Source organism: Alosa sapidissima, chromosome 24 (genome assembly GCF_018492685.1).
Source record: "Alosa sapidissima isolate fAloSap1 chromosome 24, fAloSap1.pri, whole genome shotgun sequence".
Taxonomy (NCBI): Eukaryota; Metazoa; Chordata; class Actinopteri; order Clupeiformes; family Clupeidae; genus Alosa; species Alosa sapidissima.
The window spans coordinates 11,898,257-11,925,751 of NC_055980.1; the positions used below are offsets into that span (position 1 = coordinate 11,898,257).

The window sequence follows — 27,495 nt, forward strand, 5'->3', positions numbered from 1 at the left end:
CGTGTTGCGAACAGAGCGCTTCAGTTACGCGCCTGGTGTAGCTCATACAGCTACTGAAGTTCTAGTCAACTCCGGTCTGAGGCTGTCGGACTAAGGGGGGCGGGACTTAGCGAAGGCTCAATAGAGCATCACAGTCCCGCCCACAGCCGATGCCGGAAGTAAAAATTCAATACAATTTCTCCATTGACAATTGCGGTATAAGCCATAAAAACTTAACTGCACGTGGTAGACTTAAAACCAGCTACGGCTGTACTAAGTGATTGTATATGCTCATATTGACGCCAAAAGTTCATGGGGCACTAACCTTGTTTTGAGATAAATGTCTTTTAATCGCGATCTCTTGGATAAGTACTTCATTACCCACAATCCTGAACAATCCCACAATCCCACAGTGATGCCTCTGATTGGTGGAAAGGCCGTTATGGTCATAGATTGAAACTTTCTCAACGAAAATTATTGACAAAGATGGCGGAGTCTTTTACTGCCTATGGCGAAAATCTTAATGTGATTAAAAACTTTCTTGACGAATATTGGTACTTGTATCAACAAGGATTGTGGTTTATACATCACACGAACTTAGTCAGGGCCAATACACTATCAAATAGACCACTGTAAATGTTAGTATAGACACTCAAACTTTTCAGGTAGCCGACAGGCTAACCTTTAGCATTTCCGACATTGTATGTCATTACATAATGCAGCTAACATTAGCCTACATGCTGCAACACAGGTATGAAATATATTATGTTTTAGTGAATGTCCAAAGGGGTGAAAGCCACTTTAAATCAGGTCACATTGACTGTTGTGTGTCCGAGAGTCAGCTTGTGGGTTTTGTAAGGGCCAGCATGAGGGACAAGACCTACAAAGTTGTGGTGAGTTAAGCAGGGAGGTTGGTAACGTTAATGCTGCTAGTTAACATTAGCTAGGCTACTGTAGCCTTTATACTGTATGATTCATAGCAATCATTAACCTAGGAATACTTCTTCGTGCATTTAATGAACATTTTGTGTAATAATTCACGGCAAATTAATAAACTGAATATGGTGGTCCAAGAGCAGACCATGCACCAGTCCATGCATCAGCTGACTGAGCAGTGATGACAGCATAGGATGACAGTCAGGTACGAAGCACTGCACCATGTTGCTAACGTTAACGTTAAACGCTTTCACACATACACAATATAAAATACACAATGATAAATATAAAATTCAATATCAAAATACTATTATTTACACAATTACTCCTGAAATAACTGCTATTAACTGCACATTCACTATATAAAAATCACTGTTTGGAGGAAAAGGTTTGCGTGCTGTCGCCGATTGGAAATTGTTCAAATGGCAATTCGCACCGCTTTGTCCTTTTATTATTATTTTATTATTATTATTCCTATTATTCAGTTTGGCACGATGGTGGTTTATGGGATGAGTAGGCTAGTTCCTTTGCTTGGAAATGAAAATATGTACACAGTCTTGTACCTTTGACTTTTTTTGGATTTTCTCTTCGTTTTTTCACTCGAAATGATATGTTGTATGCTTATGAGTTATGCCGTAGCTGGTTAGCCTAAGACATGCTGTAAAACTCTTTAGATAGGCTACGGATTTTTCCAAAACGTCAATGGGACAATTGGGAATCTTACTTCCGGCACCTAACCGCATTTCGGCTGTGGGCGACTGTGATGCTCTATTGGTGAGATAACCTGTGTTAAGTGCACAGGTAGAACCACGTGGTTGGACTACATTCTGAAGCTGGACTTTTCCACCTCTGATTATTGATGTTATGGCAGGTTTAATTTATAATTTTCTCCATTATAGAGTCACTCCAAATGTGAATGATTACGTAATCAAATCTCTGACTTTATTACCTAAAGTTTGTCTCATTTTCTCTCAAATATCTGTTCTGCACCCATCTGCATGAACCCGTAGGCTATGTTGCAACACAGAAGTTAATCTGTGCACAGTGCACACAAAGCCTGCTCTCACACTTACCTGCTCTCAGTGTTTCACCAGCTCCCCTCTAAGCCTCTAATCTCCACTAATGTGTCAATTTATCTATATCATGTCCTATGGCTAAACTGCAAGGCAGTTGCACATCAGGTATGTGGGTCCTGCAGAGCACACACAACCAGAGAATGCATGCATTTAGCTGTCCTCAATCACTGCCTGATGGGTGGTCATTAATAGTAACATTGACAATAAATGACATCATGATAGCATCTTTCATGACCATAGCATACATCTTTCTTTTTCATAATTCATCTACATCTTCTTGCAGTCCTCCCCAAGCCCAATAGTAAACTGTGGACTGTCACTGATGAAACAGTAACAGAGTAATGATGTGTATTTAACTCCCACCACTCTCTGTGTCAACCTTCCCTCATGCACCGACAACAACTACAAATGAAACAGAATGAACGAAAGAAAGGATTGTACGGAAATATTCCACGAGGCAGATAGCATTAGCGCTTCAAGTGTCATCAAGTGTCCTTTTGGTAGCCTACCAGAAAAATACTAGCAGTTTAAACGTCTTTTTTATTCTTTGTATTCCACCTCCCACTCCCCTGCTCTCTCTCTCTCTCTCGCTCTATCTCCAGTCTCTGGTATGTGTATCGGTTGCTGTCATGAGATGTGCAGCATGACCCCTCTGAAAGATCATGGGAAATCTCCAGATGTCCACTTTAGATTTGTTTAAGGCAGTAAAAGAGTAATTGTCAGCCATTTTGTTTAGATATCCAGCTCTTGCATAATCAAAGTGCGGGAGAGAAGAATGTTAATTGAGCAATGCAGATAAATACGAGTGTTAGCATGCTAAACAAACAAACACATCTCAACATTTCAAAGAGTTCTCTATGTTTACACCCCATGCTAGTTAGCCAGTGAGGAGCGCTGAGCCATTCGCCAAACTTGTGCATGTTTGTGTGAACGCATTTGTCATGTTTACTCAAGGAGATTAGTGTCACACCTGCAATCCATTCCTGTCACTTCAGAGCATACCAAAACGTCATCCTAGTATGACATAATTGGCTTCCTTTGACACCATTTGTGATTATTAGCAGTGGTGGAATGTAACGAAGTACAAATACTTCGTTACTGTACTTAAGTCCACGTATTTGTACTTTAAAGTAGAATCTATATAGTGCATACTTTTGACTTTTGCAGCAATTATCTGTACTTTTACTCCGCTACATTTCTACAACACCATCGTTCCTTTTTACATTACATTTTATGATCAGTTTTTTTTTCTCTTTGACAAACACGTTTGTTTCACGCTGGGTTGCTACCAAAGATAGAGCACTACGTGTCCAGCTTCTAAATCTTTGAAACTAGTCTAGACCAGACAAAGCGTGAGCTTGTAGCCATCTGCATACGGTAGGCTATATTCACCAGACCCATGGCTATACTGGACATGCAACTGTGTTCTGTGCCCTGAGCATATGCTTGCCTTTCTCTGTCTATTATCTGCAGCGTAGGCCTCCTCTCCGATGAGATTGCGAGTCCGCGGAGCAGCGAAGTTACAGGATATGCCCATGCGTCTGTCACACGTCTGATCATTTGCGGCACATGAATGGTAGACTATAGAACCGCTGTCCGAAAAAAACTAAAAATGTTCCAGATTAAAATATTTCTTAATTGTGTGATTAAAGAGGCATAGCCTACATTTGGGGGGTAGTAAAGTGAGCGCTCATTCAATATTTATGCGCGTCTGCGCAAGTGAAACTGAACCTTATATCATAAACCTTTCTCAACAACTTTTCTGTTCAATCTGGACCCGCAGAATTGGCATGATCCACCGGACGTTTCCCTTGTCTACCCCGATAAACTTCAGGCTCTCGTGTTTTACTGAATGATACTTAACTCAGCAGATCACACTAGATAACCAGAATTAGTCTCCAGAATTGTAGTCAGAATGTAAACTGGGCCACGGATGGTAAGCACAATTACATCAGCTTAAAACTATCTAGCCTAGTATAACCTAAAACTAGCTTTATTAAAATGCCACACCTCATAGGCTACTGATTTTTTTTTATTATTAAATAGGCCTATAGATATTAAGATAATACATCATTATGCAAGTACTTTTACTTTTAATACTTAAAGTACATTTAAAATCAGGTACTTTTTACTTTTACTTAAGTAGGGTTGGCATTGTGGTACTTTTACTTTTACTAAAGTAAATATTTCTCTGCTTATTTGTACTTTTACTTAAGTACTGAGTTTCAGTACTTCCTCCACCACTGATTATTAGTCAAGTTGCAGATGGCGTGCTCTGGATGAGAAGCAACTCCCCACTCCCATCTTACATCATAGAGACTGGCAGAACACTGTATGCGGTGCATCTGCATGCTGTTATCATTCATTCTCATTGTATTTAAAGAGCAATCTTGAACAGTGATATAAATACACATGCCATGGCCACATTTGGCCAGGGATGCTTTTATTTCATAGGCATCCATGTTATAAATTGACAATTGTTTCCTAATAGAAACACATCAATATGATTACTGTAAACCACAATGAGAAGAAGATAATTTTGCTGGCATCTCACATTTCACAGACCAGCGACTGGACGACAATGGATGCCATCTCGCCATCATGACCAGTGCACTTTATTGGATCATGTAGATGGATGACCAGTCAGCTGTCCTCATATTGGTATCTTCAGTTAATACAATACAATTTAAATAATACAGTCAAACCCTTGCTGTTCTCAAACCAATCATCAAAATATAATCTAGTTGACTGTTATGACAATAGCATATGAATATGGGATAATTATATTATATAATATGATGTCATAATGATTTGATAAATGCTTAATGTTGCAGGCTGCAGAAATACTGGTTGACTGTTGGGTTGGGCTCTATTCAAGGTCTCTTGTAACTGGATGTTTTTCTTTGGCCTCCGGAAACCTTGGCTTGCTCAGTACAACCGAAATTCAACGGAATCAAACATTTACATGCTGAAGACAGAATAGGAATTGTTTTTTTCTTTGTTTGGTGTTGGGCAAGTGATCTTTTCTTAATGGTATGTTTCCCCATCAACTGTACTCCCTCTCATTCTCATTAGTAAATAAACTATGTCAGCGCCTTCTTCACTTCTAAGAACTACCACTCTGGCTTTTGTATGTAAACCAACCTCGCCCCTCTAAACTGTAAAGAGCTGCCCGCCATGTGTTGTGTATTGTTGTGAGGCGTTTTCGTTACATGAGGTACTGGCTTTGGTGTGAGTGGAACGGGCTCGATGGTGTTTTATGCCCCCAACGTCGTCTTCCAGGCAGCGCTGCCACCGTCGACTTAAAGGCACCTTAACCCTAACCTTAACCCATACCTAACCATTGCGCCTTCCAAGAAGACGCCTTCCTTGGAAGACAACGTTGGGGGCATGAAACACCAAGAAATGTGGAACGGTCAGGTCAGCAAGACCCCTTTGTGGACACAGATTCAGTTTACACCAAAGATTCTAGAACAGAGCTCTGTTCTAGAATCTTTGGTTTACACAGAGTTCAGCTGTCACTGGAGGCGAGATGGGGTGGGGGTGGGGGGGGGGGTGGTGGTCCTGCTGGAGATGGAGGGCTTGCTCTGGGCAGTAATGTACACTGCAATTCAGTTACCCTCCCTAAAATGGTGGCAGTTTGATGCTCTTAATCTTACTTTGGATATTAAGGCACCATAGACTATAGTGTCAGACTCTCCTTTATTTCAGGGGTGGTAAATGTATTGCATTTTATCTATTTGCTTGTTATTTATGTTGTAAGATCACAGAATCTAGACCTTGTTCATATATAACAGTTTAATTACATATATTAAATATAACACTTATTACTGTTTTATTCCTCATTTAAATCACAATACAGAAATATGATAGTACACACTGCTGTTGCTTTTACTACTTAAAATAATTCCAGGTGGGTGAAGAAAAGCTACCACCATAAAACAGTCCACTGATTTGTAGTTGGGAGCTGTGGTGTACATTTTATGACCTGAGAGCCCTTCCCTTTGATGCTCACTTCGCTTACACTCACAAAGTTACTGTGCTGGCCTGCGCTCCTTATCTTGATTGGCTGGGGAGGAGGACTGGGCGAGGAGCATGCAGTGAGTGAGGCAACACAGGCGTTGCCTTTCTGTGGATGGACAGGAGCAAAGAGCACAGTTCCAGACACGCTCAAGGACTCCTTTTCGCCATTCTATTTTGGTTTAAGAAGAACTGGCATTGGTAGTGGTGGGTGACATTTTTTGCCCCCCTTATACATTGAACTTTTTTCGCTTCCCTAAGCATACCTTATGTTTGTCAGCCCATTCCGTTTGGTTGCCAAGGAAACTTCGGTGGGCACGACAGGGGCAGGTGGTTCCCGGGATGTAGAGCAGAGTTGCATGGTTCTCTATGCCTTGTGTGCATGTAAACAGTGAACCATGGCCACAGGTTTGTCATCCTGGCTGAACGGAATGCTTGGGACTAAGAGGACCATCCTATCTTCCCTTCTGTTCCTGCTGTGCAGCAACACACATGTAAGTCTCTCGTGGTTTCCCACGTTTCTTTTCTTGATTTTTGTATTTAAAGCTACTGTTTGACGCATTTTATACCATTCTGCGACCTCAGTCCATGGGGTCCAAAATAATTAATGACCAAGGAAGCCCTTTAGACAGAGAGGAGCCTTTACGCCACTCCAGATGGGATGTTTACGCTGGCCACGATTTACTTTTTAGTGACAAATAAAAACTAAGATACACAACCCTTTTGACTTGTGTAACTAAGATAAACTTCTTTTCACTTTAGAAATCTAGTCCAGTCTTAAATGTATCTGTGTGCTTTATTAAGTTTGTTATCACAGCTGCAAATGAAAAGAACGGCGCACTTTATTTGTCATTGATGAGAGATTAAGGTTGTTTAAATACAAAGTGCTTGACTAGTTGACTAGCACTACTTGAACGGAGCTACAGTATGGTGATTTACAGTGGAAAATCTACCCAGTCAAAACTTACCAGTGGCCACCAAATTCACATATTTGCCCAGCAGCATTTAGTGTTTGTCTTTGCCAGAGCTCATTAGTAATGTCTCCCAATGTTTGTTCTGTGTTTGTCCCTGTGAATAGCTCTCTACTTTAATCTGGGTTTGAAAGGGTCGTATATTTTTGTTGTGGAAAAAAAAAAAAAACGTAGAGTATGTCATGTACAGATGTATCACATATACAGTTTAAAAGATGCTTGATGCATAGTGTACGTTTTGGCATGGAATTTTATATTTAAACGTTGCATAAGTTTTAAGTTCAGCAGGTGCACCCATCCTTAATCCTGTTAAAACGAAACCAGCTGTAGGTCACAATTTATTTCGAAAACCAATAATGGAGAAAATTCTCTCAGTGTATGTGCAGCCACATGTACCACGCTGCTGAGGAAGTTTTAAAAAGAGCAAAGATCTCATTTGAAAGAGAGATATGAAACACCATTTGGTAAAGTTAAATATCTATATTTACCTGAGGCATACCTGTCAACACTCCCGTTTTTCCCGGGTTTCTCCCGTATTTCAAGGTCATCTCCCAGCACCCTCCCGTTTTGTTATTTCTCCCGGAAAACTCCCGTAATTTGCATGGCCATCATTGATCCATCCAGGTTGCCAGATTGTGTATGAAATACACCCTACACGTACACGATCACTTAGTTTCAATTTCAACCGTTTTGTCATAGGCTAAAACCTGGCAACCCAAAACCCAAATAAGGAAGCGGGTGCCGACTGCGCAGCCTGAGTCGTAAGCAAGAGGTCTAGTTGTATGGCCTACTCCAGAACTAGCTGTTGTGAAATTGTTGGGAATTTAATTGATTAACACATCACATAAACTGTTATTGAGTGTTGTTGATACACTGAACTTGTGCCCAAATCCGGCAGCAAGCAGCTTTGGAGTTTTGGAAGTAATGCTGCAGGCAGCGTGGATACATAGGCTACAGTAGGCTAACTGGCATGGGTAAGGTAATGGTAAGGTAAAAGCAACGACCGAAATGCAGTGTTGAAACACGTGTATGAAACGTATTAAATATGCAAACACAGATCCGGTATAAACACTGACACCCCCCCCCCCCCCCCCCCCGAAAAAAAAATCTCCCGTTTTTGGAAAGCTAAATGTTGACAGGTATGACCTGAGGTACAAGTGGCACTTTTCCTGTATATGGAAGTTGCGCTGTGCAGTATATGAGACAGAATGTTATCATAAATCAGTGGACTCCAGGAAACAGTTGTGTCATTTGTTTAATTTCTGTGGAGGTGCTTCCTGGATAAAACCCAGTCCAAATGAAGACATTCGTTCAATATTTATCTAGCTTTTGACGTAAAATAGAGGAAAATGGACAACGGCTGACACTTATCATCGCATCTGTCAAAAGTAGGCGCTCCTAAAAGTCCTCAGAAGGAAACCTATACGGCAAAAAAAATATTAGCTCACTCATAGCCCAGTAAAGTCATCTTGTTGCTTTGACTGTGTTGAGTTGTGTCAAGTAGTGTGAACTAGTGTCATGTTTATAACCCCTAAACTTTATTTATTTATTAACATTATGACATTATACACGTTCATATAACTTCACTTAGACAACGCAAAAACATTAAGTTATTTTGGGGGTGCCAATATTTTTTTACAGTCGTGAAATCTCAAACTATTTGAAATGAAGCCACCTAACCAATTATAATATAATTATTAAGATATTATATAGAACATATTATAGATATTTTTTTCAATATTCCCCACCTCTGAATGTTTACTTCCATTACTAGTGTGCAGTAAGACATGCTGTAATGCTTTCTTTCATATATAAATGATTTTGGACACTTGACAAGAGATTTATAACCCAGGAGACCTTGATTTACTGTTGTTTTAAACAACACTAAACAGAGTGATGTAAAAGCATCACTTACAGCACTTGAGCGAGGATGGGCACTTCTGACCACCTCATTCAGCACAAGTTTGTATCAACTTGTCCATTCCACTGTGTGACGGATTAGAAACAAAACCATGCTATTATATTCATAAGACAGTCAGCTATGACATCCAGCAGCCTTGTTATTAGGATTATGAATTAGCTTCTGGCAACAATTAACTTTGAAGAACAACCATCTTGTGATATCAAGTTAACTTTCAACAATTCAGTGATGATAGATCTGTATTTTTTCCCCATTGACGTTATAATACATTTTCTCTCAAAAACACATTGGTGTTGTGCCTCACATTCAACAAATTTTCCATTTGGAGCCATCACGAAAAACATTTCACGCCACGACACATGGATGATTCAACAGGTCCTGTGTAGATCATATGGATTGCTAATTGCCGCTTACTGTAATTCAATATGCATATCTGTCTATTCTCTTGTTAGAGCTCATGATGACTGCTATCTTACTGTATTCACTAGCTGGCCTTGGACAGAGGGACTGCAGTCCAGTTTCACCCCCTCAGCACAGGCTCTTATAGTCCACTACAGTGGCCATTCTAATTGTGACATTTTGTTATTACTTATTGAAGCACTTACAGTAATAAGGTCAGGGTTTCTGATACCAGTCATCTGCTGCACTCTCACTGACTAAGCTACTCCAGTAAGTTGCCTCTGGGTGCTACGTGGTCATGGTTAAAACTCAAGGTGACCGCGTCTTTGTGGTCATTGCAGGCACTGTAAGCCTGAACACGTCTGTCAACTTTAGGACTTCCCCTTCCATCTTAGTTTAACAAAAACTAAGTGAATAACCTTGCAACAGAGGCTTTCTAATGTGTTTATAAACATTAGGGGTGGTATGTCGTCCTTTTGTATCACTATCCAGCTTTTTCCATACTCATTCATCCTGATTACATTTGCACAGCTCTTAGTTAGTGCACCTGCTGTGTACTGAAGGCTTACATTTACTTCATGTGATCCTATGAATTGGAAGGCCATTAAGAATTGCACCAAAATTAGAATGTATGCGTGTGTATGTTTGCATGTGCTCGTGAGAAAGGGAGAGTGCATGTGTATTTGTGTGTGTGTCTCTCTCTCTGTGTGTGTGTGTGTGTGTGTGTGTGCTTCCTTTAGTGTTTATGGCTGGTTTAATTGTACTTTTTGTAGGTGATGGGTTCGGATCTGGATACTCTCATAAGATTGCGTACTGAGTATTGGAAAAAATGCAATGACTCATTATCAACCCAGTTTCCCACACAAACTGGTGAGTGGTCTAAGATATTTTTAAAGATAAATACTGAACAAATAATATTGCAATATGCAATACTCCTACTTACATTCCAAAAGTACTGAGGCAAAATTTGTAGCTGAATTATAGCGAATTCTGTCTTGCCAGGAATCTTTTGCAATGGGACATTTGACACGTTTGTCTGTTGGCCACATTCAGCCCCTGGAAATGTCTCTGTCCCCTGTCCTTCCTACCTGCCCTGGATCAAATCAGGTCAGAATGACAAAACCTCTTGGTGGCAAGGCAAGGCAAGTCAATTTATATAGTACAATTAACACACATTAGCAATTCAATTACAGTAGATACAAGAACATAGAAAAACTAGAAGGGCACTATATTAGTGATTAGAGAGTGCAAGCATTTATTGGCACAAGTGTCTCAATGCAACCTTTAAACAGTCAGCGATCATATGCAATCTCAAGCCCATAATGTTTTTTGTCACATTCAGCGAACATCTCCTCACCGCCAGCTAGCTCTCCATCCTGTGAGTACACAAAAATAACCTGGTCTCTGTAGGCATGCCCAGGCTCCAAAATGTATAAACACAAACAAACAAGGATCATGTGCAATCGCTGACTACCTTTAATGTGCAGCTTTACCTGAATTCCTCTGTCCTTGCCTGGCCTTGTCTTCCTTGATAGTTGAAGGCATTTTACATTCCAAATGGAAGTGCAAGCGGATTGTGTGGTTACACTGATTTATTCCCATCTCACTGCAGATATTTCAAGAAGAGTATACATGGAGTGTTTGCCAAACGGTACTTGGCGGAGAGAGAAGAACTCTACCACAGTGTGGCGAGAAAAAACAGAGTGTGAAGATCATCACTACTACAAGTCAGCGGTGATGTTCCTAGACACTCCCAGAAATCATTTCATGAGCCTCAAATAGGACAGCCATTCAGACCTTCATCCCAAGGCCTGACCAGGGAATTCCTCGAAAAAAACATTCAGCATGCTTAATGCTTGAACCTAGCTGGAAACACGTGGAGCGAGAAATAATAATGCACTGATGAGGTCTGATAGGGGTGGTGGTAGCCTAATGGTCATGGAGCTCGGCTAGCAGGCCAGAAAAATTGTGGCTTCAATTACCAGCTTCCACTGTTTTGCCCTTCATTCTATTAAATTTAATGAATTTTCATAAATCATTTTTTTACATTTTGTTTTGCAAGTACTTTCTGTAGAACCGTAACTGGGTATTTTTATTTGATCTGTATCTTTACTCAATCAAAACATTAATTTGATTGATATTACCAAAATACAATCAAATAACATGACTTTTAATCATTTTAAAAATGGAAATATAGTGTTTTGGAACCAAACTCTTTATAATGTAACTCGCTTTGGATAAAAGCAGCGGCTTCATGAATAGGCCTACAGTAAATGTAAATGTGATGGCATGTAATGGAACCTTAGGCATAACACAAAGTGTCCACTCTCACAGGAGGACGAGCGAGTCCGGCACTCTCACCTGAGGACAACTTCCATAGTGGGATACTCGCTTTCTCTCTCTTCTCTTATCATTGCTGTCATCATTATGGGGAATCTGAGGTGAGAACTGAAGGCATATTTAGTTAGCTTCAGTTTACATAGTATGCAGAGTAAACTGTAAAACATATTTCGGAACTGAAACGTTACGCTGTGTAGTCAAGTCCCATTCCATTCTCAGTAATCTCATCATCATAACTCCACATATAGAAGACTTAACCTCATCTCTTCTCTCACAGGAAGCTTCACTGTACGAGAAATTACATCCACTTGAATCTATTTGTGTCGTTCATATTGAGAGCGATGGCAACAATGACACACACAATCGTGTCAACAACAAAGGCATCCACATTTCCCAACAATGAAATGGGATGGAACACCTTTTCAAACTCAACGGTACTGTCATTCTCATATAAGTAAAAAAAAAGTCAAACCTTTGCATGTCATTTTCTGTAGAAAAGAAAATTCACATGCTTTCTTAAGTTACATTTCACAGCCCTAACAAAGTACACTACAAAAAAACTAAGTGTTATTAATCTTAGGCTATATTAAAATAAAAGAAATCCTGTTGGAATTGCTTGTAGTAGGTAGTATAAAGAGACTTACGTAGCGATTTCTCGTAAAATCATTCAACTTATCTTTAATAAGTTTGACTTATTTTAAGACGTCTCATCATGAAAACAAGCAAAATACCAGTGCATTAAGCAATTTTGTCTTAAAAACAGGCACATTTGGCTGCCAGTGCATTAAGCATTGGTGAGATATTAATGCCTTTGGAGGACAAACACAGAAGAGACTTGCACAGTGACCAACAGACAGAGAGCTCCTAATCCTTGCTCCCTTACACTCCACCGTAGCATGTTAGTGTGTGTTCGAGACCCATGGCAGGGCATCATCATGCAAACTGCAACCATTTCAAAGCTGAATAAACAAAGCTCTGTTATAAACTTATATTAAAGTACAATGGTTGGCGTTATGGCATATTTTGCCATAAAGAAGCCACAACATCTTTCACTTCCTTTGTATTTGCATGGCCTCATTGTTTGGTCCTGGTTTATAACTACTTTGTATGACTGATGGACTTTTTCGAGGAACTTTTCCAGGCTACAATGGAATATGGAAAGTAGCAGTAGGCCTAGTTTGCATTTTACCTTTATAATGCTGAGTCTGGAAATGCATAGTTTATCTTTTATTTCTCTGCATTGTGCATTTCTCTGCACGACTATTCTGTTTTGCTATATGTGACTATCCGTGCTGTAGGCCTACACCCCAAATCAACATGACTTCTTTGGTTGAAAGATTACAGAAGCTAGTTTAGCTGTAATGATATCCTGTGTGACATACTATCACCAGTTAATACTACTTTCCACAGTAGAATCCGCATTTGAAAGCCTGTTAGGCTACCAGTTGTAGGCCTACTATAGTTGCTAGTTTGTGTGTTTATTTTACTTTTACACTGCGTAATGAAAAAGCTTTGTATGTCCCTATTCTTTTACAACGCACAAAAAGGGCAAAAATGTACATGCTGAAGGGTAAAGGGAATATTTTTAGATGTTTTACCCTAGCTTTTTGGGGTATGCATTGGCAGACCCCCCCGATAACATGAACACGTATTAACGACTTGTTCTACAACTACACAATCAACTTCTTCACTCACCTCATATTTTCATGCATGTATGAAATCACGTCCTCCGAATGCATTACACTAACGATGAGTAGACATGGACATTTATACCGGGCTAGGATTTTGAGTTTAACGTTAACAACCCTTTTCCCAGTTTATGAAGTTGTGCGTCTATGAGCAAAGTAGACATATAGACGCACAACTTCATAAACTGTATGATATGTTGCCTTAGGCTACGATAGGCTAATGCAGCTACTGCTAGAGAGACTAGATAGATAGATACTTTAGTCATCCCCAGACGTGTAACGTGAAGTCGTGCATGGATGTGATGTCTCCGTCCTGCAGGCGGTAGCCAGAGCGCTCTCAACTCCGCTGCATGTGTGAATAAACAAACGTCCCCCCCATGTCCCCGGTATAACGTTATTGTTGGGTCCTTAGAAGGTATTTGAAATGACCAAATGCAAATGTCATCCGAGGGACCTGACGGTGACGTCCCCAGAAAGTCCTGCACCGGACGTCACGCAATAACCAAACGATAACTTGCTCCGGACGTCAATAAGGTCACCGGAACGTCCGCTAGAGAACATGACGTTCGGGGACGTCGGCATAAGGTCCGGGGGACGTCCCGTGTTTGACAGTAGCGCTACTGTGGTCGACGTCGACACACCCGCTCACTTGTCAAACATGCGTGTCAGATAACCCCCCTTCGGTTACAGCCAATCAAATGACAGTTTCTTTCAGCTTACTCTCGTCCTGGCTGTCGGAATCGGCCCAAATAGCACAAAGGAGTTTGATAAAATTTTGCTGGAGACAATTTTGTCATCTCAAAATATTGATGGGGACTAGTCACCATGGTCCCAATCTAAACCTGTGCCCATTCATGCTTAAGATAAGTAAAACTCTTAATAAATCAAGACAAAATTATCTTATGGGAGAACGCTAGGTGAGTGGCTCTCTCTCAAACCGCATAGGCTACTTCCGTCAGTACACTGCTAGTGTACTGCAGTGTGCACTGAGTGCTTACTTGCATTGTGTGTTGTGTCCCAATATATGCACTACAGTATACTTAAACTAAGTATTTGAAGTGTGCAAAGTAGGTGGTTTGAGACAGCCAGTGTCTTTATACTAAAAAATAATACCAACTACAATTTGATCTTAATATTAATAACACTTATATATATTTTTTGCAGTGTAATTATTTAGCCTACATTATCATGTTCAACAGAATATTATTAGGCCTACACTGCTCATCTGTAAATTAAATATGCAGTAGATGTAAACTAATGAAGTGCCATTATGCAGTGTCTCAATGTTGGATTAATAGCTTTAAACTTTCCCCTTTACAATTAAGGGATGTGTAAAACAGATTTCATATCTGAAGTTGCTGACTTATAATAATTGACACTCCCTAGATCTCTGTTATCTGCAAGGCGTCCCGAGTGTCCATGGAGTATTTTGTGGGGTGTAATTTCTTCTGGCTGTTGGTGGAGGCGATATTTCTCCACACACTTCTCTTCACCGCTGTGCTGACCAAGCGCAGGCTGCTGAAACGCTACATGCTCATTGGATGGGGTAGGTGTTCCTGGGCGGTCCTTGATTCCTATCTAACTTGACCAGTGTGCTACCTAGTGTGCCACAAGTAGGGGAGATCTTAAGCATTTCCCTTGACTCAGAGTTAGGTCTAGAGTATGTTTTTTTTTTTCAACACAGACAACTGCTTTCGAATGTTTGAAGATGATCAAATTTGTTTTGTTTCTAGATTTGATTTCTTCACACTTTATCTGAGTGTATTCAAGACTGTTGACATGCCTGACAGCATATTATTATGTATTTGTTTTAGGGACTCCTATGGGCTTCATATTACCATGGATTGTGGTAAAGGCACTCAATGAAAACATACAGTAAGAATTTGCCATTATCTTTGCGCATGCTTCTTGAGTGGAATATCAGCTGGTATCATACTTTATCTTAGCACGGTTCCAGACTTCCTGATAATTGTGGTGTTCCACATTCAACCCAGCAACCATCTCTTCCTCAAACGTTACCCAGCTGATTCATATTCCCATAGAACAACTCCTTGCTGTTATGTACATGATGATCTTGTATATGTACTCTTCCATGTGAACAGTTTACAAAGAACACATACAACTCATTAGAATAAACTAGTACATTCAAACAGATATACACTATACCAGGGGTGTCAAACTCATATTAGGCAGTGGGCTAGATTTGTTGGAATGAGACCTCGTGTCATGGTCATTTTAATTTCTCTGCATTGGTATCAGATTGTTGTTTGATGATATACTCCTTTACTATTCCCACTTATGAGCAAACAAGTACAAATCATCTACTGACATCATATCCTGTTCTTTCTCTTTTGAAAGACCCTACTTCCATACCAGTTTTTTGGCTTCTTCCTTCCTGAGGATGGTTTGTAGTGCTAGGTTTAATCAATTTATCACTGAAATGGCTTATTACAAATTGTTGAAGACAGTTGGATGTGAATATCTTTTCCCTTTCCAAAACATCTGGGGGGCCGTATGAAACCTGCTGGCGGGCCTGATCCGGCCCCCGGGCTTTATGTTGGACACCCCTGCACTATACTTTTACCACCTGCAGACAGAACGCACAGAGCTCTCCTAAAACAGCCATCAGTCATAGGTGTCTCTATTTAGGCTAAGAGAGCAGACACATGTACCCTTTTTGTTAAATATTTCTTTGGGCTTTGACATTACGTTGTGATGGACGACAACTGGTGGAACAAGCTAAACAAAGGACGTACAGTAGCCCGTGCTGGAGCGGGTTTTTTGAAGCATATGTTTGTGTGATTGATTGTAATGCATGTGGACTTCTCCTTTTGAAGCTGCTGGGTGAACAAAAGCCGGCTGATCTGGTGGATGATTAAGGGACCTATAGCAGTAGCCGTAGTGGTGAGTAGAAACCATTTAAAAAATCCCAGCTCTGCATCTGTCGCCACTGTCGCGCCACTGATCTTTTTGCTGTAAAAAATATCTTCAGTTGGTTTGTCTCCCCAGTACCACAATATGAAATCTGTATGCAATCATAAACGTTTTCACATTACTACCACATACTTTAGCTGCAGACATCTCTTAGATATAGATTTTAGATATTTGATATAGATACACATATTAAATACATTTTAGAAACAATTGGCCTATTCTATAATAATGTTTTGCAATTTTAACATATGAAAGTATACTGTATGCATGACCTAGTTTTTTAGAATGCCATTGATTTCACGGCATACGGCCCATGCTATCTTGTGACACGTGATGTTGTACAGAAGCAGTCACACGCTATCATGAGCCCGCTCAGTGAAATGGCCATGGCTATGGTTCAAACGTCTGCAGAGAATCAGAAAATGTCAAGTACACAGAGATAGGCATCGGCATTACACACAGAAACACACACGTGCAAATGTGCTTGAGAAGATATTTGGAATGACTTTCCATTCCGAGAAATCTGCAGCAGACAGTTGTATGAATTCATGGCTATGAATGCTTTGCCCGTTGGGTCTTTTGACATGAAATGAGTGCTGCCTACTAATTGTTAAATCTTTTTGAAACCTTTTATCTTAGGTGATTTTTTGCATTTTCCTGAAAATTCTGAAACTCTTGCTGTCAAAATTGAAAGCAGACCAGGTGAAATTCACTGACTATAGATACAGGTATTGCTGCATCTTTTTCAACACCTACTCTTTTTATATACTTAAAAAAGTATTTTTGTGAGATAAGGATGAACACCATTTTGACATACTTTCACATGGTTTCTCAGCTTAGCCAGAGCAACTCTGGTCCTGATCCCATTATTAGGGATTCATGAAGTAGTGTTCAACCTGATCACAGATGACTACATGGACATGAAGCAGCGAGACATCCGCAACTTCATCAACATGATTCTCAGCTCTTTTCAGGTGAGAATGCCAAAGACAGGCCCAAGATCATGCCACTTCTGACACAACACATACTGTAAACAAGAACATTGCTGGCAGGGTGAGTGAAATGAATGGACGATTGCCACTGGCGTGTGGGTCAGGTTTAATTTCCTCTAATAAACATCTTCCATCTTCCTTGTAGGGTTTTGTGGTGGCTGTGCTCTACTGTTTTCTAAATGGAGAGGTGAGGTCATTCATCTGGCTGTCATAACAACAGATATAAAAGGACAAATGACCCTCATTTAATACTGAAAACAATGTCTCATAATCAACCTGTGATAAAGTTGTTGCCCCTGTTGTTGTTTCAGTAATCTAAAATGACTCATCACTGGGCGTCTGCATTTGCAGTCAATACACATTTATCTTCCTCCAGTGTCCTGTTGCTGTGATGTAATATCTTGGTCTATGGGGCATAGAACGAGTTGCACTGTAGATAAGCATGTCATAGATGTTGCAGTATAATGTAATATAATGGCAAGGTTACAGTATATGGTGTACAAAACACAAGGCACTGTACATAAGTGTGTCTCGTTTTTGTCCCAGGTGAGGGCAGAGCTTAAGAAGAGGTGGCAGCTGTTCGCCTGCACCCATCACCTAGATATGCACAACTGCGTCCAGGGCATGCACCCCAAATACCTGTGGAAGTGCTCCCAAAGGTCCGCGGTGGCCCAGTCGTCTGTGGACAACAGCGAGACCTACCAGGAGGGCGGCGCTAGCTGCGGTGGTGGCGGCAACAGTGGGCTGACGCACACCACGCACCTCCTGCAGGTGCCGGCGCAGTGCGGGAGGAACCCCCAGTGGGCTGGCCGGGTCACTGCCCTGGAGTTCTACCCGCGGAAGAGCCTCTCGAGCAGCGACGGCGAGATGACGCTCGGGGAGACCATGGAGGAGATCCTGGAGGAGAGTGAGTTTTGAGTAGAGTGGACCCGCTCACCTAGATCCTCTTTCAGGGAGATCTAGTCTGGAAACCCATGGTTTATAACCGTTTCCCTCAGACAAGGAAAATGTCAGGCCAATCAGCGATGAGAGGGGAAGACAAAATCGAAACTTATCGTGATAAACAGAAGCAGCAACACCTGCAAACGTCAAAAAATGCAGTTGGAAAAATGCAGAAATTTATTTACAGCACAGGTAGACCCGCATACATTGTTTCCTGACTGCTGATGCTGTTTATTGTCAGTTTGTAAAGTATAGGCGAAGTAGGAAGTAACGTTAGGAATCTCTGATCAATGTGATTAGTAAGGCTGGACCAATGATTTCAAAGTTAGCGCCAGTCGCGATGCAAGTGTTGCAAACGTTTCCCAATCAAGAGTACCTAGACTTATCCAGACACTTTGTGAATGAGTCTGGATATTTCCAGGCTACCGAAGCCCTCCATATTGCTCATGACAGACTGATGATAGGAACAGCTGTAAAGAAGAGGCTTTAAATCAATGTAAATCTGAATAGTTCATTGTGCGTAGGCAAAGTGCTGAATATACTGTATGTTTAATATATAATCTACACATATCTATACAGAATACATAAAGGGTCATAAATGAGATGCACACATGGGTATTTCAAAATAAATGTCATTCTTTGATAGATATTCATCCCTTTGAAATGAATCAGAGTGCCATAGTCACAGAAACAAGAAATGTTTTTGCTGTCCTAAATGCTTTTTGGGAAATCCCTTTTTGTGCATTTCTTCTAAAGCAACTTAATACTTACTATGGATTGTATGCCATTTTAGCATACAATGACTACCTATAGACAGACAAGGATATTCCTAGTCTTTGACTTGTGATTAATGTACTGTAAATAATAGTAATTCTTGAATAAAATCGTATTATATTGCATTGCTGCCCTGGATGTAAATATAGTCAAGCAGCTAGTTCAGTGCTGTTCATTATTATTACCATATTACAAGTTATAGATAACATGGATTCTATATGAAACAACCACTGACTCCTATTCAGTGATAAGGATATGGGGTTGCAACTACCATGACTAGAATTGGATAGCCTGAGTGAACCAAGACAATCCAGTTAACAAATTTTAATTTGCTCTGCGGGTCTGGAAAGGAGCCCATTGATTTCCATTTCCAAATCACCAAAAAACCAGGAACGTTTATTTTCTTTGGAATTCAGTAAACAACTGCATTTAAAACATTTGTTTACAATAATTATATGTTTGCTGCACTTTGAAACAATTTGGTAACTTTAATGCACAAATCTAAGTTTAATTTCACTGCTGGTTATGCCCCAGGAAGTTACAGGCGTCAATGTAATCCTTTCCAGACGGACTTGCAAAAATTTGCCAACAGGTTTGTCTGGGTTCACCCAAGATAAATAATGGAGTTTGTTCAAGAAGGAATAATTGTGTACGTGATGACTGCCATATTGATAATAAGATGTATAGGTTTTTATATTGATCTGTGTACAGATGTGATGTAGTGTTACAGTAATAATATATTGTGTAAGCTGGATACAAAAGAGTTTATTGTGAGAAAAATATTGATCGGGACATCGGAAGCATTTGTGTAGGTGATTTGTGTTCTAAGAAAAATACTGTTCTTGTCTGCAAAAAATAAAATTATGGAATATTCATATTAATGTATACTATAAATGGTTATGTCTATGACTGCTAATGATTATGACAACTGTACAGAAATGATACACATTTCAAAAGTTATTTTTCAACTGTCTAAGAATATACTTTTCTATCTTTGTTGTAAAATACATTACATGTTTTAATAAAAGAAAAAGACCTCTATAACACTATTAGAACTCTGCATGCTTGAGCTATTAAGATGTCCAATTCAGAAGGGGAGTTGATAGTAAACATGAAGGAAAAAAATTAATGATGTTTGATAATAAAATAAATAATAAATGAATATGAATAAAATACTTATGTCAATGTCTCCATCTGTCTCCTAAAAATGGTGAGGCCGACAAGCTTTGAATAGCATGATGGATGAATACTGGTGATCTCTACTGGTGAACAACTCTAGTGTTTCTTCTCCTTTAACCTCTCCTGGACCTTCTGCGGTTCGTCGAACTGGATCAGTCTTAGGATGTTCTTGTTGTCCATAATCCCTTGAATGAACTCACCCTCCGTTATCTTATCTACAAACAACAACAAAAAATACAAACAGTCAGTTTTACTTAGGATATATGAAAGATGTGCTTGTTTATCTGTAAACATCAGGCAGATCTGTTTATTGCAACCAAAGAACAGATGGTTTGAAATAAGACAGTGTAAGGAATTGTTCATCCTGCCAGAGAGAACAGAAGAAACATGACAAAATATCTACAGTGACCATCATTCATCTTGGTCACCAGAATGGCAACAAAGCAAGCCAGATCCACATCCTGTCACTGCTGGAAACAGAAGCAACATGAAGGCAGTAGGCCTTTTAAGAACCATTTCAGACAAAAGGACAACAGAAACCTACTTATCACACAAAAAAATTAGGTCACCAAACCAGTTGCATCATTTCCATTAAAAGACTTATTTGCAATTCATGACAAGGAGGTTAACAGTGTATGTGTCAGTAGTTTAAAAACAGCCCTGCTGAATCCATAATATCTCTACATGCTTCATTGTGGCTTCTAAAAAGACTCAAATCCAAGAAGGTTAATGTTTGTCTTAGTGATGCACTGTTATAGAAATTCTCCTATGGCAGTGTACACACAACTTAATCTTACCATTCTCTTTCTTCCCAAAGAAGTCCCAGATTTTATCTGCTCTCTTTTCAGGGGTATTTTCATCCTGAGGGAGATTTTTCTGTGCTTCTTTAGAGATCATATTGAATATTGACTGTCACAAGACAAATGGAAAAAAAAACAACAACTTTAATAGACTTATAAATGCAACATAGCAAATGTTATACTGGCAAGAAACATAGGTCTGTGGTTGAGGGGCAAACATTTACAAATGTAAATAAACACCCTCAGCCATATCTACATTCAACATTCAGCTCTTTTCAACCTCCATCATCACCATCATGATCAATCATCATCATCATCATCACCATCATCATCAACACAATCAAACCATTTGCCATCCTACCCTGACGATCTCCTGGATCTCGTTTTTGGTAATGCTGCCGTTGCCGTCCAGGTCGTAGAGGGCGAAAGCCCACTCCAGCTTCTCCATGGTCTTCCCTGAGGAGGTGAGGTGCAGTGCCACGATGTACTCCTTGAAGTCCAGCGTGCCGTCGCTGTTCTGGTCGAAGCTGCGGAAGACGTGCTGGGCGTAAGCCTTGGGGTCGGCGTCCGGGAAGAAGCTGGCGTAGATGCTCTCGAACTGCTGCTGGCTGATGCGGCCCGTGGGACACTCCCGCAGGAAGGTCTGGTACCAGGTGTGCAGCTGCTCCTTCGTGTACCTGGTGTTCAGCTTCAGTTCCTCCAGCACCTCCTTGGAGAGAGCACAGCTCTTGCTATTGCCCATGACTTGATATGTGGCTGGTGGTGGTGATACTCTCAGAGCCGTGCCAAAGTGGACAAAGTAGGCCTACTATCAGGGCCTTCTATTTAAGCACCACAATTTTTTAAAACCTTGTTTTGGATTAGTGGCTGGTCATATGTCCGCCTGTGATTTGATGGGACTGCTCTGCTGGATATGTCTTATGTCAATGGGCATTACATATCAAAAGCAGTTATATCCCAGCAGAGATGGACTTACCTGGCTTAGCAGACAGCAGGGGACCAACAGTGATCTCATTTAATACCATCTAATGGAATTGCCACAAGGGACCACATTGTGGTATGTGTGATTTCTTATTATAGACATAGTATGACTATGAATTTCCTCTTATAATCATTAAACCTATTATTATTATCCAGATTGCTGCATCCTGTAAGTCTGATCATATTTAATTGACATATTACAGCATTCATAAATAGCTCTTCTAATATTGATTCATAAATATTAGAACAATTAGCATAAATACATTTCAGACCATTCAGGGATAGGCTATAGCCAATTAGTCAAGGTATTATGTGATGTTAATGGATTGGCTGTTCTGCACATGATTACATGTGACTTAGGGCTGGATTTAAGCCGCCCCTGCCATCTACCAATTAAATTACAGCTGGAACTGAGCAGAGGTTGCCCATTTTGCTTGGAACCACCATTGGCTATTTCCCCCGAACTCCAAGAGATTCACAGCGACGAATCGAGTAAGAAACATAACGGTTCACACTGAGCGTAGTAGCCACTAGCTGCCTCAAGTTATGGAAGTAAATAACGTAGAACATCTACCAGAGCGTATTGGCTATATTACTCGCGTACAGAGCTTCAGCGCTTGCCATCGCTTGCACAGGTAAGGTAAATAGGAAATGTATCGCCATTGTTGCATAATGCATTCTGCATATGTATAGCCCCATATAAAACTGCTTAGCAAAGTATGTTTACTGGACAAATCAATCAAGACAACAAATCCCGCTGTTGATGTTGATGTGGATATCCGATTTAAACCATATTACCCTATAAGTATTTTTTCGAGATGGCATCTCCATAGTAGGTTTCCATGAAGTGCCTGTTTGTTTTGGCTTCCAGGAAAATGTAAACGGATTTGGATTTAATTTGATATTATTATTTCAATGTGCTGTGGACCGAAGTAGGAAGCGTCAAACCTGTTGCGTCAGCCGCGCGGCATTCTGGGAAATGTATTTGTGTAGAGTGGCATTTGTTAAACTGAAAGCATTCAAACTTGAAACCTGTTATAATAATAATAATAATAATAATAATAATAATAATAATAATAATACAGAAAACTCTTGATTGTCCAACAGTAAGGCACTGAGTGATGAAGAAAATAAGAAGGTATTTGGGAAATGCAACAACCCACATGGTCATGGCCACAACTACAAAGGTAAGAGATGGATTATGTCAAAAATATCACATTTGAAACTGGAGCAATGATATTATTATTTTCTCCAAATTATATCATTACCATTGTTGTCAGATGTCAGACATCATGTCATGTTTAATGTGCTCAGTTTGGTGTTTTTGTGAATAAGCATGAATTTCATAATCACAGTATGTTGTTTTTCTATAAAATTATTTTTGTTCTGTAAAATTGTTGTTTTACTGTGTATGCATATTATGTGGTACAACAATGTAATCAAGTTTACTTCCCAATTTAAGAAAGACAGTTTGAATGACACTACTGGCTTATGGGAAAAATATGTTTGTTTTATTGCAGTGGAAGTTACAGTGTGTGGGAAGGTAACTTTGCAATTACTTCTCTTACAGTAATACTTTAAGGAGGATATCTGAATATCAAACAACATTTAGCTAAATATTCAGTGGTTATAGACTAGTTGTTCACAGATAGCAAATCATTTACACTTTTGATACATTCAAACAGATTGACAGAAGAACGGGGATGGTGATGAACCTAACAGACCTTAAACAGTACATTGAGGTAAGACCATAATCACAAAGGTTTTTGAGAAATCGTACTTCTAAAAAGTAAGTAATGTACGTAATGTAACTTGATAAATTGTGTTATCATATGCCTTTTTAGAAGGAACATTATTTATTTTAGAATTTCTTTTGCAATGCATTCAAGCTTGGAGATATAAATGTCCAGTGATCTGATTGATCCTCTGTACTTGGATTTGCATAGGAGGCGATTATGATACCTCTTGACCATAAAAACCTGGACAAAGATGTGCCTTACTTTGCTGATGTGGTCAGGTGAGAGTCATTCAAACACCTTGATATGTTTTCACTGTTATGGAGTTTTTCAAACGCCTTGATTTGTTTTCATTGTTATGGAGTTGTTCAAACACCTTGATATGTTTTCATTGTTATGGAGTTGTTCAAACACCTTGATATGTTTTCATTGTTATACATGTAAAACCTATGTATTATCTATTTATACATGGAATTGTTACCCTATCTTGCAGCACCACTGAAAACCTGGCAGTGTTCATCTGGGACAGTTTAACAAAGCTTCTGCCACCCAACCTACTCTACGAAATCAAAGTGTACGAGACAGACAAAAACATAGTGGTGTACCGTGGCGAGTAGACCACGTGTGAATGTGTGTGTGTGTGTGTGTATGTTTGCCACCTCAACTCTTCTCCATCGATGCATAGTTATTGAGAAAAGCCAGCGTCTGTGTGTACACCTACATACGAGGACCTTGGCTTCCCCTACATCATGGCTGAGCTGGGCCTTTGAGTGCCTTGTTGTGTGGTGGAGTTCCTGGTAGTCAAGGCTGTATTGGATTAGTGTGCATCAACAGGTACACTGCCTGGTCAAGGACCTGTGTGTTCAGATTGATCCTTTTGAACAAGAGGGATTATATTACCCTGGTTGGGATAATCTCCCCCCTCCTCTCCCCTCCTCTCCCCCTCCACAACTCCAATCCCCAGTTAATTAAAAGTGCTTGTACTTCCCTAGAGGCTGTTTGGAGAACTAAATATAATAAAACTGATAAAACTGTTTGATTTTTTGAGAATGCAACTTGGTGTTGATGCTTTAATTGTGATCCTATAGGAATATGTTGCAAGTGAAAAAAGAATCTCCTCAGAGACTTCTCTGCTGGAAACACAAGAGGGAGCTCTTGGAGTTTTAGCTTCCTCAAACATCTCAAATAGCCTACGTCAAAGAGTGCTTGGGTGTGTATTGTAGTGTATAATGTAATTTTTACATTTATTTCAATGCTGTGCATTAGTTTAAATCAGGGCATTCTTAAAAGCTTGATTTAGTCAATTTCAATTTATTGATTGGCTGCATTGCAGACTATTTAGTGTTTTGAAGTCAGAACAATGCAAAATATGTCCCTTATCTGCAAAATACTTAAATATCTATATTAATTTCTGTCTTAGTCTGACAGCTTTGTAAGGCTGTTTATAAAAATGGAACACAACCTTGGTGGCCTCCTTGTGATTTATGGGGTGTCTGAGGCTCATGTGTTTGTAAGTGAATTCTGGGTAGAGCACATTTAGACAAAAATAACAACTGTGTTAAGATGTATCATCGTTTCAAACAGAAGGATTACATACGCCAGGTCAGTAAAACGTTAACGCTGTAAAATACCTCACCTATGAGGCCTGGAACTCATAAGTAGACAATTCACAGATGTGAAAGCATATTTATTATCCAAGTGTTGCATAATGTATTAGTGAATGATTTCATAATAATTTCAATTATTTTCTAATGATATAATGATTTCTTTACTGGAAAAGAGAAATAGTGGAATTATACATGTGTGTACTGTATTTGATCTGTTGATGGTAGCGATAATGGCGTTTTATCTTGGTTTTATCAGAGAGGTAGACATTTTCAGTGATTCATATTCCAAAATGCAACTTAAAGGGTTCCTGCAGTGAAACCGGTACATTCTAGGATTGGATGCCAAAAACTACCATGACCCAAATAGTCTCTTCAGTTTGGAGCCATGTGTCTGAAATCATAGATGCAAGTGGGGCAAAGCTTTATGTAGAGACGCACAGAGGTGTCTACAGAGTCCTCTAATCACTGGAATTCCACTAGCATGTGTCACACCACTCCGACAAACCCATAGAGCCTCAAAGTGCTCAGTGAAGATGACATAAAATATTTCACCTTAAACACACAGACCTGTTATTACGTGCGGAATCGAAAGGAGTGAAATTATATCAATCATGGGGTAAAAACCTGTCATTAGGCCATCGCCTCGTGAAAAATACTTGGATAATGTTTTCCTAAAATGATAATCTGGTCGGTGTTGCGATGAAAGTGTGACTAGCAAGGGCTTGTCCTCCTCTCCACTGCTCTCATAGAGTGTCCAGTGTGTGTGTCTGTATCGCAGGCCGTCGAATCATGGGGTTGACGTCACCTTTCACGAAGCCCCAATGTCAGCTGATCTCCAGTCTGCGTATGCTGGCTACAAACCATTGCCATGGGAATATCTGAGCTATTTTTTCTCCTACGGGTGGGAATATTTTTTGAGACAGGAGTGAACGAGATGCTGATAGCTCTCCAGAGACATGCTGGTTATCTTTTAATGTGTGCCGTAACCAAACAAAAGACCTATTCTTCAGAGGAATAGGGCAGCGTGCCAAGTAGCGCATTCTTCGCATGTAGGACCGCAGCTGTCCAGCCTTGAGGCCTCTCGCAATAAAGCACCATCAGCATCCAACAGCTTTTCTCCCCGACACAAAAACCTGTTCCCAAGGCTTTGGAAATCTCATGAATGGGGCCGACTAGGGACATAAAGGGTGAATTTACAGTCAGTTTGATTTTCTTAGCTGGTTTTTGTCAGTGTGAATGGTGCACATAAGTCAACTGTTGGACAAGTTACAACACTGCCACTAGTTTCAACACATTAATTTGAAATAAATCAATATGCCTACTGACCTTTTACAGACCTATGCACAATGTCAGCTGCTGAATTTGGAGCAATAAATTAGGCAGGTGATTGCACAGCATCAATCCCAATGAGTTATAATTAAGTGAGGAAGGGTTTTGATGCTTTTGAATTACGACTTTCCTTGTTATGCTTTTATGACAATCAGCTCTTGAGTAAATCCTTGAATCTGACATTGCTCTTAGCAGTGTCGTCTTGGTGTCAACAGGTTTAACAGGAGGAGGCTTTTAAACCCTTTTATGCTTTGGTTTGAAATGTGTGCATGAACTGACAGACACGATGAAATCCTGCAGCGGAAAATAAGAGGTGAAATTCAATGCAGAGTTAATGGAGAAGTCATCCTGAGAAAATTGTCTCTGACCCCTCGCCGTATACAAAAGACAAGTCTAAGTCCTGTTTAGTCGAACTAGAAGTGAGACATATTTTCCAGTGTCAAGGCTCAGCGGTCTTGTTTACTCCCCTGTCTCTTTTATGACCTAAGAGGAGGCAACATATCTTCTTTGTTATTTTTCCAGGTCTGTTGAAGATCCTAAATTTCATGCGTGATATATTCCTGCCTGAGGTTACATTGTTATCTGCTTAGAGGATGTCTTGTCAGATCATTAAGGCTCCCTTACTGTAGGTATATGGCAGTGCTTATAGGTTGTTATTGTTTTCTTTACATCAGGGAAATGTCATTGCTGACTTTAGTTTTGCCTAAAACTATGATTCCTTAACACTTGTTAAGGAGAATAGCAATAATACACAATAATGTCAATTCAATCAATAGCCTAATGAAAATAAACAATGAAAATAAAGGAGAATATCAATAATAAACATATAGATATAGCAATACTATGTAGATATAAAGTGGCTTTAGAATATTTTTTTTATATATTTATAGT

General features: G+C 39.8%; 3 protein-coding genes across 5 annotated transcripts; 2 read left to right on the forward strand and 1 right to left on the reverse strand.

The window, feature by feature from the left end:
* Nucleotides 1-3,249: 3,249 nt before the first annotated feature.
* On the forward strand, nt 3,250-19,616 carry LOC121700542 (glucagon-like peptide 2 receptor). 3 transcript variants are annotated; one of them, XM_042083568.1, is made up of 17 exons: nt 3,250-3,368; nt 3,470-3,567; nt 4,555-4,652; nt 4,826-5,024; nt 6,026-6,505; nt 10,076-10,172; nt 10,305-10,409; nt 10,915-11,036; nt 11,637-11,743; nt 11,920-12,076; nt 14,717-14,876; nt 15,145-15,205; nt 16,168-16,234; nt 16,904-16,992; nt 17,100-17,238; nt 17,402-17,443; nt 17,803-19,616. In XM_042083568.1, the coding sequence occupies exons 5-17, from the start codon at nt 6,410-6,412 to the stop codon at nt 18,172-18,174; spliced, it is 1,614 nt and encodes a 537-aa protein (XP_041939502.1). In that variant the 5' UTR covers nt 3,250-3,368; nt 3,470-3,567; nt 4,555-4,652; nt 4,826-5,024; nt 6,026-6,409; the 3' UTR covers nt 18,175-19,616. The 3 variants fall into 3 exon arrangements, with proteins under 3 accessions (XP_041939502.1, XP_041939503.1, XP_041939501.1); XM_042083569.1 differs by lacking the exon at nt 3,250-3,368 and having other exon boundaries at nt 3,463-3,567; nt 6,026-6,218; nt 6,292-6,505; XM_042083567.1 differs by lacking the exon at nt 3,250-3,368 and having other exon boundaries at nt 3,463-3,567.
* Nucleotides 19,617-20,212: 596 nt separating this feature from the next.
* rcvrnb (recoverin b) lies at nt 20,213-22,335 on the reverse strand. The gene is made up of 3 exons (XM_042083572.1): nt 21,313-22,335; nt 20,949-21,060; nt 20,213-20,366 (listed from the first exon to the last, which is right to left on the reverse strand). Exons 1-3 carry the CDS (start codon nt 21,691-21,693, stop codon nt 20,248-20,250), a joined length of 612 nt encoding a protein of 203 aa, XP_041939506.1. The 5' UTR covers nt 21,694-22,335; the 3' UTR covers nt 20,213-20,247.
* Nucleotides 22,336-22,360: 25 nt separating this feature from the next.
* On the forward strand, nt 22,361-24,704 carry pts (6-pyruvoyltetrahydropterin synthase). The gene is made up of 6 exons (XM_042083573.1): nt 22,361-22,567; nt 23,040-23,119; nt 23,453-23,475; nt 23,618-23,674; nt 23,879-23,949; nt 24,162-24,704. Exons 1-6 carry the CDS (start codon nt 22,479-22,481, stop codon nt 24,283-24,285), a joined length of 444 nt encoding a protein of 147 aa, XP_041939507.1. The 5' UTR covers nt 22,361-22,478; the 3' UTR covers nt 24,286-24,704.
* The last annotated feature ends 2,791 nt before the right edge of the window (nt 24,705-27,495 follow it).